General features: G+C 45.5%; 1 protein-coding gene across 7 annotated transcripts in view; it reads right to left on the bottom strand.

The window, feature by feature from the left end:
- AKAP7 (A-kinase anchoring protein 7) overlaps positions 1 to 12,198 on the bottom strand; it is a 262,693-nt gene that overhangs the window by 204,816 nt on the left and 45,679 nt on the right. For all 7 annotated transcript variants that reach the window (XR_012318026.1, XR_012318027.1, XM_073671248.1 and 4 more), the window contains exons 5-6: positions 5,584 to 5,744; positions 3,477 to 3,589 (exon numbers count right to left, since the gene is read on the bottom strand). Coding sequence is in view for 5 of the 7 variants with exons in the window: in XM_073671248.1 (XP_073527349.1) it covers positions 3,477 to 3,589; positions 5,584 to 5,744 (274 nt within the window). In the remaining 2 variants the exon portion in view is untranslated. The remainder of the gene's footprint in view (positions 1 to 3,476; positions 3,590 to 5,583; positions 5,745 to 12,198) is intronic.

The raw sequence follows: 12,198 nt of genomic DNA, 5'->3' as shown, positions 1-12,198 counted from the left end.
CTGTACTCTATTATGCGACCCATCAAGGGCTCTAGGCCCTTATTGACTTTAGGTAGGGTATAAAACTTGGGCACTGTGGTTGTCACTGGCATGAGAAATTTAAACTCGTTTTTGGAAATGATCATCATCTGAAGCTGATACCTCTGACACTGGAAAAGCAAATTTTAGCTCAAGGGGGGCGTTCCCTAGGAGGGGCAGACAATTTAAGAGCAGATGGAGACAAACAGGGGTGTCATCCCGACAAAGGAGACCATGGTGAGGTTTCTGTTAAGACATTCTAAAATATGTGCTATTTATCCTACACTAGTAATACTTACCGAGATTTTGTTCTCTTGATCGTACACGTATTGCTAAATATATGTCCAACAATTATATATGATTCTCTGCTATATGCCTGGTATCGATGGCCCACTATGCTATCGGCACTAATTATTATTCATCTCATCTTAATAATGCTGTCAATGTTAGACATAATGTCTCCTAACATGTAATGTCCTGAATTCAATGGTAATTCTGAACACTTTCACACCGCTACACTCATCTAGTATGATCTTATACATATAGTGGATGTGCCTGGAGCACAATTATCATGTGATAAGTCGCCAGTGATGTCCTATTTGCGTTTCAGCGTCAAACGCATGGGGCATGACGTTGGCTTCCGGTCTATCCGGAGACATTTCCGGCTCCTGACGGCACTTCAGCGTGGAGTGCTCTCTCCCTGTGGGTGCATCCGGTTCCTGTTTGCGCTCCAGCTTGGAAAGCTCCCCCTGGTAGGCGCACGTGCCCCTCATCTGCCCCCAGACAATATACCACGGCAAGAAAGGGAGATTAAAAAGGGATCACTAAAGGACGAATCTTGCTCTGAGAGGTAGACAATACCTAGGTCCACTTGATAACTTAAAAATGGGCATGACAGATACTGAGTGGGCGATTTACCGGAATGTGATTGTGGATATTGTTGTTGCGACAATCGGGCCCTGTTTGCGCTCCAACTTTGAACGCTCCACCTGGTAGGCGCACGGGCACCTCATTATGGTGCAGTCCAGGTTGACACGCAGACAGCGTCCACACACTGCGCACCTAGAGGAAGTCCAATTAATACCTCTAGTGTTTGGGTTGACTAGCCCTGCCCAGGGCATGCACATAAGACACTTACGAACATTGTAGACCTATGTACACCTAAGTGAGACAGCAATTGTGGGTGTGCACTTTGTCATTTGGTACCATATTTAAATCCCAACCTCTAGGTACATCACAATGGGCTTAAAACTATCCTGCTTTTCGTGACCATCTCAACCTCTTAGAACCTGTAACTGGGCCTCCTGATGATGATCCACCTAATGGAGAAACGCGTCGGGGCTTGAGGAATTGGAACTGACATTGTTACGGATCCGGGTGGTGGAACCTCTGTGCTGCGGTGCAAGGAGGGACCAGAGGGGCGTAACTAGGTATCAACTCGGACCGACCAAGGTCGTACGGCGGCTCAATCGACTCCGTGACCAGGGAAGGACCGAGCAGAGGGACCAGGTGCTACTCTGGGGACCGACCTTGTATGAGAGCAGATGACTCCCACGGGTCAGAAGGCAGGGACTGACCGGTACAGCAGATGAGCGCGGCAGGCAGGCTGACGGGTGATCAGGGCAGACGGGCTGGCAAGCACGGCATGTAACGGGCAGGAGCCTCCAGGTAGGCTGGCTGGCAGGCACGGCAGGTAACGGGCAGGAGCCTCCAGGTAGGCTGGCTGGCAGGCACGGCAGGTAACGGGCAGGAGCCTCCAGGTAGGCTGGCTGGTAGGCACGGCAGGTAACGGGCAGGAGCCTCCAGGTAAGCAGGCGGACAAAGCCCCTAGACAGGCTGGCGGGCTGGACTTGTAGTCAGGCTGGCGGGCTGGACTTGTAGTCAGGCTGGCGGGCTGGACTTGTAGTCAGGCTGGCGGGCTGGACTTGTAGTCAGGCTGGCGGGCTGGACTTGTAGTCAGGCTGGCGGGCTGGACTTGTAGTCAGGCTGGCGGGCTGGACTTGTAGTCAGGCTGGCGGGCTGGACTTGTAGTCAGGCTGGCGGGCTGGACTTGTAGTCAGGCTAGCAGCGGGACCTGAGGGCTGAAGCAGAGTATAACACACAAAGCTACAACCTTGCACGGGCACCTCCATATTGGAGGAGGTGCCTTTTATAGGGGAAGTCCTCCGGCCATTGGCCGGGGACTTTTTAGGACGGCGCGCGCGGCCCCTTTAAAAGGGAGGGGGAGCGCGCGCGCCCTAAGCACAGAGCCAGGGAAGCTGCGTGCACCAGCAGCAGCTGCAGGGAGGCCAGAAGACGTCGGAGCAGGACCGCGGCGGTAAGGGGGACAGTGTCTCTGCCGGGCAGGAGGCAGAGACGCTGATGCTACAATCATGATACTCAACTAAACAGGATAAGTCATTCTCTATATGATAAGATGCTCACAATGTTTTTTCCTAGAGTAGGAATCATGCTGTTTTTGGTGTATTTTTAAAGATTCTAATAAAAAGTAACTTTTAAAAAGTTAATATATACACGCCTGATAATTTACCGTTTTTTTCATAAGTTTAATATACTGTTTTCATCTTCTATATCACAAGCAGCCAGTATGGGGGAAGGGTAGTACAAAAGAGATGACAGCACTGTGAGAATACAACTGCAAACACAGTGCTTATTGTGTTTGTAATGAGACAAGTTTGAACTCTACTGTACAGTGTTGGTTATAATGAGGCACAGCTCTGCAGCAGAACTGACAGCATTGTGAGAGGACAAGTGCTGCTGCAAATGTTTGTATTGACACATATTTCACTTCTGCTGTCCTGTTTTAGCTCTGATCTCACAGCAGAACTGTGTGTGAATATGAGAGCAAAGTGTCAGTCATTACTTGGTTTACACTGTTAATGCCACTTTTTATTTAAAATAATCTCTGGAGGCAGATTCTCATGCGCATCAGTGTCCCGCCCACAGATCTTACTAGCTCATTTACATATAAGAAAAATATGGATTTCTCTGGGATAAAACGTCGGATCGCAGATATCAAGGTATTATTGTATTCAACTATCTAGGATCCAATACCTATAGACGGCTTAGGAGGGTGGATCCTACTGACAGATTCCCTTTACATGGACAGGTGGTTATGCATGCACCCTCTTAATTCATTTTCTAAAAAATGACGGAGGTAGCTAAATACAGTGTTTGGTTATAAAATCTGGAAATGACAGTCTGGAATATGTTGGCAGTGTGCCATCATCTATCCATCTATGGTGGAAACATTTCTTTTAACTTCAGCTTGAGAATGAGGCAGAGGAACGCGTGCATTTCATTTGTGGCAATTTTTCTTGTACAGTGTAGCATATTTAATTTAACCATGATTTATAATTAGCAAATTATATGACATCAATCATTCTATTTCAAAGTGTTTTCTCAGAAAGGCTTATGACTCCTATAGTACGGTTCTGGAACATGTAATTGGAGCTCACCTGCTTGCGCAACTTTGGTGCTTTTGATAACTTCATGAAGGTCAAATGAGGCACAAAATCTTTACTTCCAGTTACAGAAATGCCTTTTTCCATAAATATCTTCCCTGTGGTTTCTGTTGATACATTGTAAAATAAGAATGTGGGTTTTTGTTTTATTTCCACACTAATATACACACTGTATGTTCAACGTAATACTTAAGAACTATGGGAACTAAACTCAGAAATGTAAGGGGGTTGTCCCACAAACAAAGTATATTTTAATCAATAAATCTTGGGATAAAAATAAGTTCCACAATTAGATGTGTAAAAAAATGTTCCTGTGCTGAGATAATCTTATAAATGTGCCCCTGCTGTGTACTATGTAATGGCCGTGTCTGACCGTGCAGGAACATGGTCTGATCATACCACAGCTCCTGGGCCTGGGAGGAAGCAAAAGAGTTTACAGACATTACAGCACTTTTGCTACTTGTTTTTAAACAGGTTTTACCTCAAAGAAAGAATCAGCTGTGATCCCCTGCTGTCCTGTCTGTATACTGTTTTGCTTCCCCCCCTGCCCAGGAGCTGTGGTATGATCAGACCATGTCCCTGTACGGTCAGACACAGCCATTACATAGTACACAGCAGGGGCACATTTATAAGATTATCTCAGCACAGGAGCATTTTTTTACACATCTAGTTGTGGAACTTATTTTTATCCCAAGATTTATTGATTAAAATGTACTTTGTTCGTGGGACAACCTCTTTGAATGTCAAAATATGACTTTAAAAAGGAACCTGTCACCAGAAAAACGCTATTAACTGTATTCGCCATGGTAGTGTTCAGGTTTCAGTCTCGGGGGCCATGCCGCTGCAGGTTCAGTCACCGTTCTCAGTATACAGAGCGGCTATAACCGCACCCCCGGCCCAGACGGACACTGGCTCTGCAATGGGGCCGGCCGCCAGTCAAGGCAGGGGGTGCAGTTACAGCTGCTGCTCTCTATACACAGAGCGGTGACTGAACCAGCACCGTCCCCGTGAATGAAATCGGAACACTGCCGGGGGGAATAAAGTTAATTTTCCCCCCTGCAAAGTTTGGCTAATTGCGGGCGCCAGGCAGGATGATAACACTATTAACCTGCAGATTAACCCCATATCTGCAGGTTAATGGTTAGTAGCGTTTTTTTTCTGGTGACAGGTTCCCTTTAAAATCTGCTAGGTGGGGGATCAACCTTTTGAGAATCGTAGTCCCCAACAGCCTCAACCATTCCATCATATTAGGCTGCCATAGAATAGATGTAAAAGTCACACAAATCCCTCTATCAATGCATATCTGAATTCTGCAGAGCCAAGGAAGAATATTTTGTTTCCTAGTCAAGTTGATACTTGTATATGAATTTCTTTACATTAAAAATGCTAAATGAACCAAATACATCTCTTGTCTGTGTAAGAAAAAAAAAGAGAATGATGGGGTGCCGCAGAAGATCACCTGGTGATAAATCACCAGGTATAAAAGCAGTTTTTTCCCCATCTGTACTGAAGCAAGATACATGGCACCATATGTTGCTAATATGACACCACTTAAAGGGAATCAGTCACACTGTACATGCAATCCGAACATGGTATACAGAAGGAGAAGCTAAGAAGGATGATGTTAGGTTTGTTGGAAAAGATTCAGTATAACTAATACTTTATTCGACTGAATAAATCTCTGGTGTTTTTATAGATAGGAGTCCACTGGGCGCTCCTACTCAGTGACTGATAACTACCTCTGCATGTACCGTTATACAGGGAAGACTGTCAATCACTGAAGAGGACCGCCCACTGGACTCATGCACACAAACACCAGGGAGTTTAATTAAGAAAATGTTTACTAAAGATTTTCTAACAAAAATGTGATCAATCTTATCAGCGCCTCCTGCTCTATAAAACTATTAATGTCTGCAGATAAAATATTATTTTCAATATAACAAGTTCTCTTTAAATAACACTGTCCAACTACTCTCACTACATCTGTAATTCACTGGTTAATATGAAAATACAGATGTGACGAATGTATTATAAAATAGCCTTACATTCCTGTATGAAGATATTTTATCATTTGAATTCCAACAGAAAAAGATATTCTCACCAGTTATTTCCTTAAGAGCAGCTATGGAGGTTTCATTTGTCACATTTACATATGTAACTTGATGCCTAAAGTCGGAGATTCCACAAAATGATAGAACTAAGATGTTTCCCTGAAGGATTTCTTCTATTGGCTGTTTACAATCCAAAAGTGCACTTGTTGCTCTGCAAAGTAAGATAATAACCAATATGAAATAAAAAACATGAATTTATTAATTCTGTTAAGACTTACGCTATAATTAGGAGAGTGTGGTCATGACGGTACATTTCAAAAAGCTCTCCCAATTTTTTTCCTGTTTAACCATCTATGTAATGTCGTGTAGGCGAGTTAAAATATGACGGCTATATAGGGCGCTGTATAAGTGAGTAACATAAATAAATACTTATCAACGCCATTGATCTCATGGGGACTATGGATTCAGATATTTATGTCACTAACTTATATAGCGCCATCATATTTCACAGCGCTTTACGTCACCATCACTGGCCACATTGGGGCTCATAATCTAAATTCTCTATCTGTATGTCTTTGGACTGCGGGAGGAAACCCATGCAAAAACGGAAATAACATACAAGCCCTTTGCAGAGATTATCCTTGATGGGATTTGTGCCTGTAATCCATCCATTCCACTAAAATGATTGTCCACTAATGGACTCTTATAAACAGCTAAAGTGGCTATAATAAGATAAAGACATATACTTACCTCCCAAATCAGTACTACTCCTCCGATGTTGGCACTGTGTCTCCTGGTAGTCACGTGACATTGTTATTTCACAAGACTGCTGCAGACAATCAGCAACCGATGATCGGCTGCAGCCTTTCAGTATTCCATTAGAGCAGATGTCCACTCTGACGGAACAGCAAAAGCCGCAGCCAATCAGTGGTGACCCTCGGGATACACAGTGCTAACATCAGAGGAGGGGCGTCAGTACAGGAGATAACTGAATGTGTTTTCTTATTTTATTATGGCCATTTTAGCGGTTAAAGAGTTGGATGGAAATGGACAACCCCTTTAATGATAAGGAATGTATAAGTCAATAGGAAGAAGTATATTCCAATTGTTCTACAATATATATGGGGTTCATTATTGGACACAACAACTGTACTCTTTCCTCTTTTGGAGGGTGATTTAGCAGAAGCTAAACAGCTAGGGATCTATATCAATAGATAACAGTGTACTCCTCCTTAATTAATTGTAGACAGCCAGAGTATCATAAAATAAAACTTAACCTTTAGTTAAATATCATAAAACATCAATAATATAATAAAGTGCTCATGGTGCCAGTGCTCATTATAAAATCACGATCTCACCCAGGGCTTGATATTACCGATGAGTCCAGGGTACGAGGCAATTTCGTCAGAAAACCGGAATACAAATCAATGTACCCTATGTACCCTGTAAGTCTCCTGCTCTCACAAGAGCAGTACTCAAGTGTATCCTAATATAATTAGAGTAACCCCATAAACAACAGCCCTCCCAACGCGTTTCTGCCTCGATGAAGAGGCCTCATCAGGGGAGTGTACTAGTATTTAAGCGGGAAGGACAACACCGTCCATCCCTAAATGGGGCAAAAAACAAAGGGAGCCAAAAGGACTCCTAGCTACAAGCCAATAAAGCAATCCAAGTGCTGCAGTGGTAGCCACATGGTAAAAAGAGACCGAACAGAGTGCTGCCTGGTCAGAAAGGAGAGATGTGTGTGATATGTTCTGACCAGGCAGCACTCTGTTCGGTCTCTTTTTACCATGTGGCTACCACTGCAGCACTTGGATTGCTTTATTGGCTTGTAGCTAGGAGTCCTTTTGGCTCCCTTTGTTTTTTGCCCCATTTAGGGATGGACAGTGTTGTCCTTCCCGCTTAAATACTAGTACACTCCCCTGATGAGGCCTCTTCATCGAGGCAGAAACGCGTTGGGAGGGCTGTTTATGAATTGTATTCCATTTTTCTGACGAAATTGCCTCGTACCCTGGACTCATCGGTAATATCAAGGACTGGGTGAGATTGTGATTTTATAATGAGCACTGGCACCATGAGCACTTTATTATATTATTGATGTTTTATGATATTTAATTAAAGGTTAAGTTTTATTTTATGATACTCTGGCTGTCTACAATGATAAGCAGAAGCACAGATGAAGTTACAATCAGCATAAGCATAAGATGAAGCTGATCACCTAAACAAAAATCTCAACACATGATTAGTGTTGAGCCACCCCCGTAGTGTTCGAGTTCGGTTCGGTTCGTCGAACACCCGTGTGTTCGCCGAACTGTTCGTCGAACTGTTCGTCGAACACCTTCGAACACCGTTAAAACCAATCGCAGGCAAACAAAAACACATAGAAACACATAGAAAACACCTTCAAAGGTGTCCAAAAGCTGACAAACTGCTCAGAAGACACAACTAACACATGGAAAAGTGACAAGTACATATAGTCATGCGAAAAGAAAAGAGGTGGAGGAGTAAAAGGAGGGGGAGACACAGATATAGGCATGTCATGCCCTTCTAAAATCCAAAAAGTGAGAAGCCGACACGCTCAGTCCGCTCCTGCCCGTGCCACCTCCGTGTCGCCGGGTTTGTGCCAGAGCCGCGGTGAACCCTGACGGCCAGCCCCCCTCTCCCAATACTGGTGCCTGTCCGCTGGTGGGTTGAGCGAGCCCCCCTGTGGTGGAGGCAGCTCTAAGCTTTTTAATTTAAATTGTCTCTCTAATTTGAATAAATACACTTTAAATCCATTTACAAGGATCTATTGGAGGGCAAGTCTCATGCCAGCAGCCGCGTAATTCCAGCTCCAGTAGCGTCCACTAAAGCTGCTGCAGTTAAAAAGCTTTTATAAGGATCGAGCTCGGCTGTCCACCGCAAGGCATCCTACTGCCAGTCCGAGCCCCTATGCCTTGGGGTGCCTCACTGAGTATCCCGTGGTCCCGAAGCATTTCCTTTGAAAAAATGAAGTGTCCAAACTACAGGTGGTGTAGCTTGCTTAACAGCCGGGATAATCCGCTGACTAGCAGACCCTGCTACTAGGCACAAAGTATTTCCTGGGCTAGATGCAGTTAAAAATTTGTAATTAGATACTCTCGTTGGATGCTGAGAAAGCATTCCATAGAGTCTCCTGGCACGCCATATATGATTCTCTTAAAAAGCTTGGGGTAGGGGTCTAGGGGACCCTTTTATAGCCAAAATCATGACCCTGTATCGCAATACGTCACCTAGGCTGAAGATAAATGGAACTGTAGCACCCTGAGGGCTCGGTTGCTACAGAGGTATTGCACCTCACCCAGAGGTGTGATATCTCACTCTCAGGTAAGGATATAGTGTGGATCAGGACCCGACACCTGCATGCATTACACCACATTGCCGTGGGGCAGGGCGACCAATATGCCCCTGAGATGGGCACGACAGTCCCTGTCCCTGGCTGGAGTGGGGGGAGGGAACACTGAGGAAGGGGAACCCTGTAGTGCAGGAGCAGGGAGGAAGCAGTTCCTGGGTGCATTGAGAAGGGAGTATAAAAGGTGGGCACCATCTTAGTTCAGTGCAGAGAAGTCTGAGCAGAAGTGGCAGGGAGCAGGGGCTCTGCATGAGCTCTGCTCCGGAGGCGGGCCTAGTAACAGAGGCCCAGGCCTGGAAGAGGGAGAAGGAAGGAAGAGGAGCGGAGAAGGCTCCAGGAACGAGGAACGAAGGGATCTCAGGGGTGCGGACGGGCGAGTCGCCACCGCACGCCCGAATCCACCTGCGTGGAGGGGTCAGGCCAAAGGGGGAGACCGGTCCCCGAAACTAGTGGAGGCAGGAAACGACCCTCAGCTAGAAACAGGAGGCTGTGACATTTTATGTGGCGCAGCCCCTCGCTACACCCACTAGGAAGGCACCACATAGGGTCAGGGAAACTGGCGCCAAGTTTACCAAGAGGAGGCCCGAGGCAGAAGGGTTGGTAAGAAAGGCCAGACAAAGGACACACAAAGGGGGTCCTGTGAAGCACTCCAAAGTTATCTGGGAGTTGTCTGAGCCCCTCACCTGGTGAGCACAGTACGACGTGGGCAGCCGTTACCTGCAGACGTGGTCTGGATAATAAGAACTGTGAATAAAGGCCCTGGACTGCATCACTGACTCCGTGTCATTACTGCTGCTGCCCTGCACCATCACCCCCATCCTCCGCATACACTACCCTGAGTCTATACTCCTCCCGTGGGGAGTTATGCTACGCTCTGCTGCACCCACAACACCAGCCTCAGCAGTCTGCCCTGGAGCGGCGGTTCACTCTGACCGCAATCCACAGGTGGCGTAGTCGGACATTTAAACATCAAAACCACATAAATAGTTCCGCCACTGGTTTGACCGCCCTGAGCCACGGAACCGGGTTGCCGCTACGGAGACTACAACCACCAGCATCCACCAAAAAGGGTCCGGCTCCGGGTGTACCAAGGCCCAGGGGGCGCGTCAGAACATTTTCATCACCTTTCACAATCACCAATGGGACAAGGCAGGGATGTTCTCTGTCCCCTCTCTTATACATCCTAGTGACGGAGCACCTGCTCTCATCAATTCGCCATAACCCCAATATTAGGTGGATTGAGGTGGGAGGCACCGAGTACAAGTGCTCTCTATTTGCTGATGATGTCCTAGTATATATCACTCAATCACATATATCCATCCATGCTGTTATGGCTGAAATAGATCACTTTGTTACATGGTCAAATTTTAAAATCAATGCAGCGAAGTCTGAGGCCCTCGATGTCTCCCTCCCCAAATCCATATAGGATTCCATCCAGTCCAACTTTCCCTTTGCCTGGCCCTCACAGGGTATCAAATACTTAGGAATTCCTATTCATAGAGACCTCTCCCATCTATGTTATCTTAATTTTGGGCCCTTTATTGAACAACTCCATACAGACCACGGTTGGCAAGTTAGAACTGTAAGATTCACTACGTGAACCACTGGTGTTTTGTGGAAAAGCACATGTACACTGTGTTCCAAATTATTATGCAAAAAGTGTTTAGGAGTGATAAGGGAAGAATTTGTTTGTTTGTCAGTTAAACTCATTGATGGTGATGTGTGTCAGGGCTCTTTATATCACTGTAAGCAATTGCAGACACCTGTGCTAATTAGTTTGGCAGGTGTGTCCAATGAAAGGCAAGACTACTTAAGAAGGCTGTCTCACATTATTAAGCAGCCTACATTTTCTGCCAAAATGGGAAAGAAAAAGGATGTGTCGGCTGCTGAGAAGCAACAAATTGTGGAGTGTTTAGGTCAAGGCATGACTACAATCAACATTGGGCGATGATCAGGATGAAGTGTCTTGGCAATCAAGAAGTATGTAGCTGATTCACAGTACACACGTGTGCATGCTGATAAGGGCAAATTGAGGACTCTTTCCTACAGGCAATTACGTCAGGTTGAAAGAGCAGCGGCAAAAAAGCCTTGTCATAGCAGCAGACAAGTTTTTGAAGCTGCTTGTGCCTCCAACGTCCCCCGAACAACAAGATGCAGGGTCCTTCAGAGGTTTGCAGCTGTGCATACGCCATCCTGTCGACCTCCTCTATCCACTTCACACAAGCAGAAACGGCTCCAGTGGGCCAAACATTACATGAAGACTGATTTCAAAACTGTTTTGTTCACGGATGAGTGCTGTGCAGCGCTCGATGGTCCAGATGGATGGAGTGGAGGATGGCTGGTTGATGGACACCCCACGCAAACACGGCTACAGCGCCAACAAGGAGGAGGTGGAGTAATGTTTTGGGCTGGAATCATGGGGAGAGAGATTGTCGGCCCCTTTAGGATCCCTGAAGGCGCTAAAGATGAACTCCATAATGTATGTGGATTTTCTCAAACAGCACTTCCTGCCATGGTTCAAGAAGAAGAACCGTGTATTTCACAGCAAGATCATTTTTCTGCATGATAATGCACCATCTCATGCTGCACATAAAACATCTGCATCTCTGGCTGATATGGGCATAAAAGGGGACAAACTTATGGTGTGACCCCCATGCTCCCCTGACCTCTACCCCATTCAGAACCTTTGGAGCATCATTAAAAGGAGTGTCTATGATGGCGGGAGGCAGTTCACATCTAAGCAACAGCTCTGGGAGGGTATTCTGTCCTCATGCAAAACAATTGAAGCAGAAACCATCCAAAACCTGACAAATTCAATGGACGAGAGAGTTCAGAAGCTCTTTTCGAACAAGGGGTCCTATGTGAAAATGTAACATCACCTAGAATAAAGTTTTGAGTTGAAAACTGTTTGATTTCAGTTTCTAATAACCTGCTAATGCTTATAATTTCAAAAATGACCATTTTTTTGGTCTTTATTAAAATGAAAAGGTTGATCGAAAAGTTTGGGGGATCTAAGAGTGTGGCAACCCAGTAGTCATGATTACTTCGAATTCTGACAATATGAGGGTCATGCTGCAGGTAGTGCAGCAAGAAGGCACTTATGTGTCTTGCGCATCTCGGAGCCCCAAAATTATTTTCCAGGCTAGATGCAGCTAAAAATTATTATTAATTTTAAATCTGGTGAAGCTTTAGTATAGATGGCCTAATAGGATCAGTGCTGCACACTGCTACAAAGCCCAAATTATTTTCCAGTCAAGATACAGATAAACATGATTAGTAATTTTAAATCTGGTGG

The sequence above is a fragment of the Phyllobates terribilis genome, unplaced genomic scaffold, assembly GCF_046119375.1.
Source record: "Phyllobates terribilis strain yellow unplaced genomic scaffold, ASM4611937v1 Scaffold_3__8_contigs__length_932513732, whole genome shotgun sequence".
Lineage (NCBI taxonomy): Eukaryota > Metazoa > Chordata > Amphibia > Anura > Dendrobatidae > Phyllobates > Phyllobates terribilis.
Note: the sequence above shows the minus strand (reverse complement) of the source record. Positions and strands in the feature narration are given on the sequence as shown.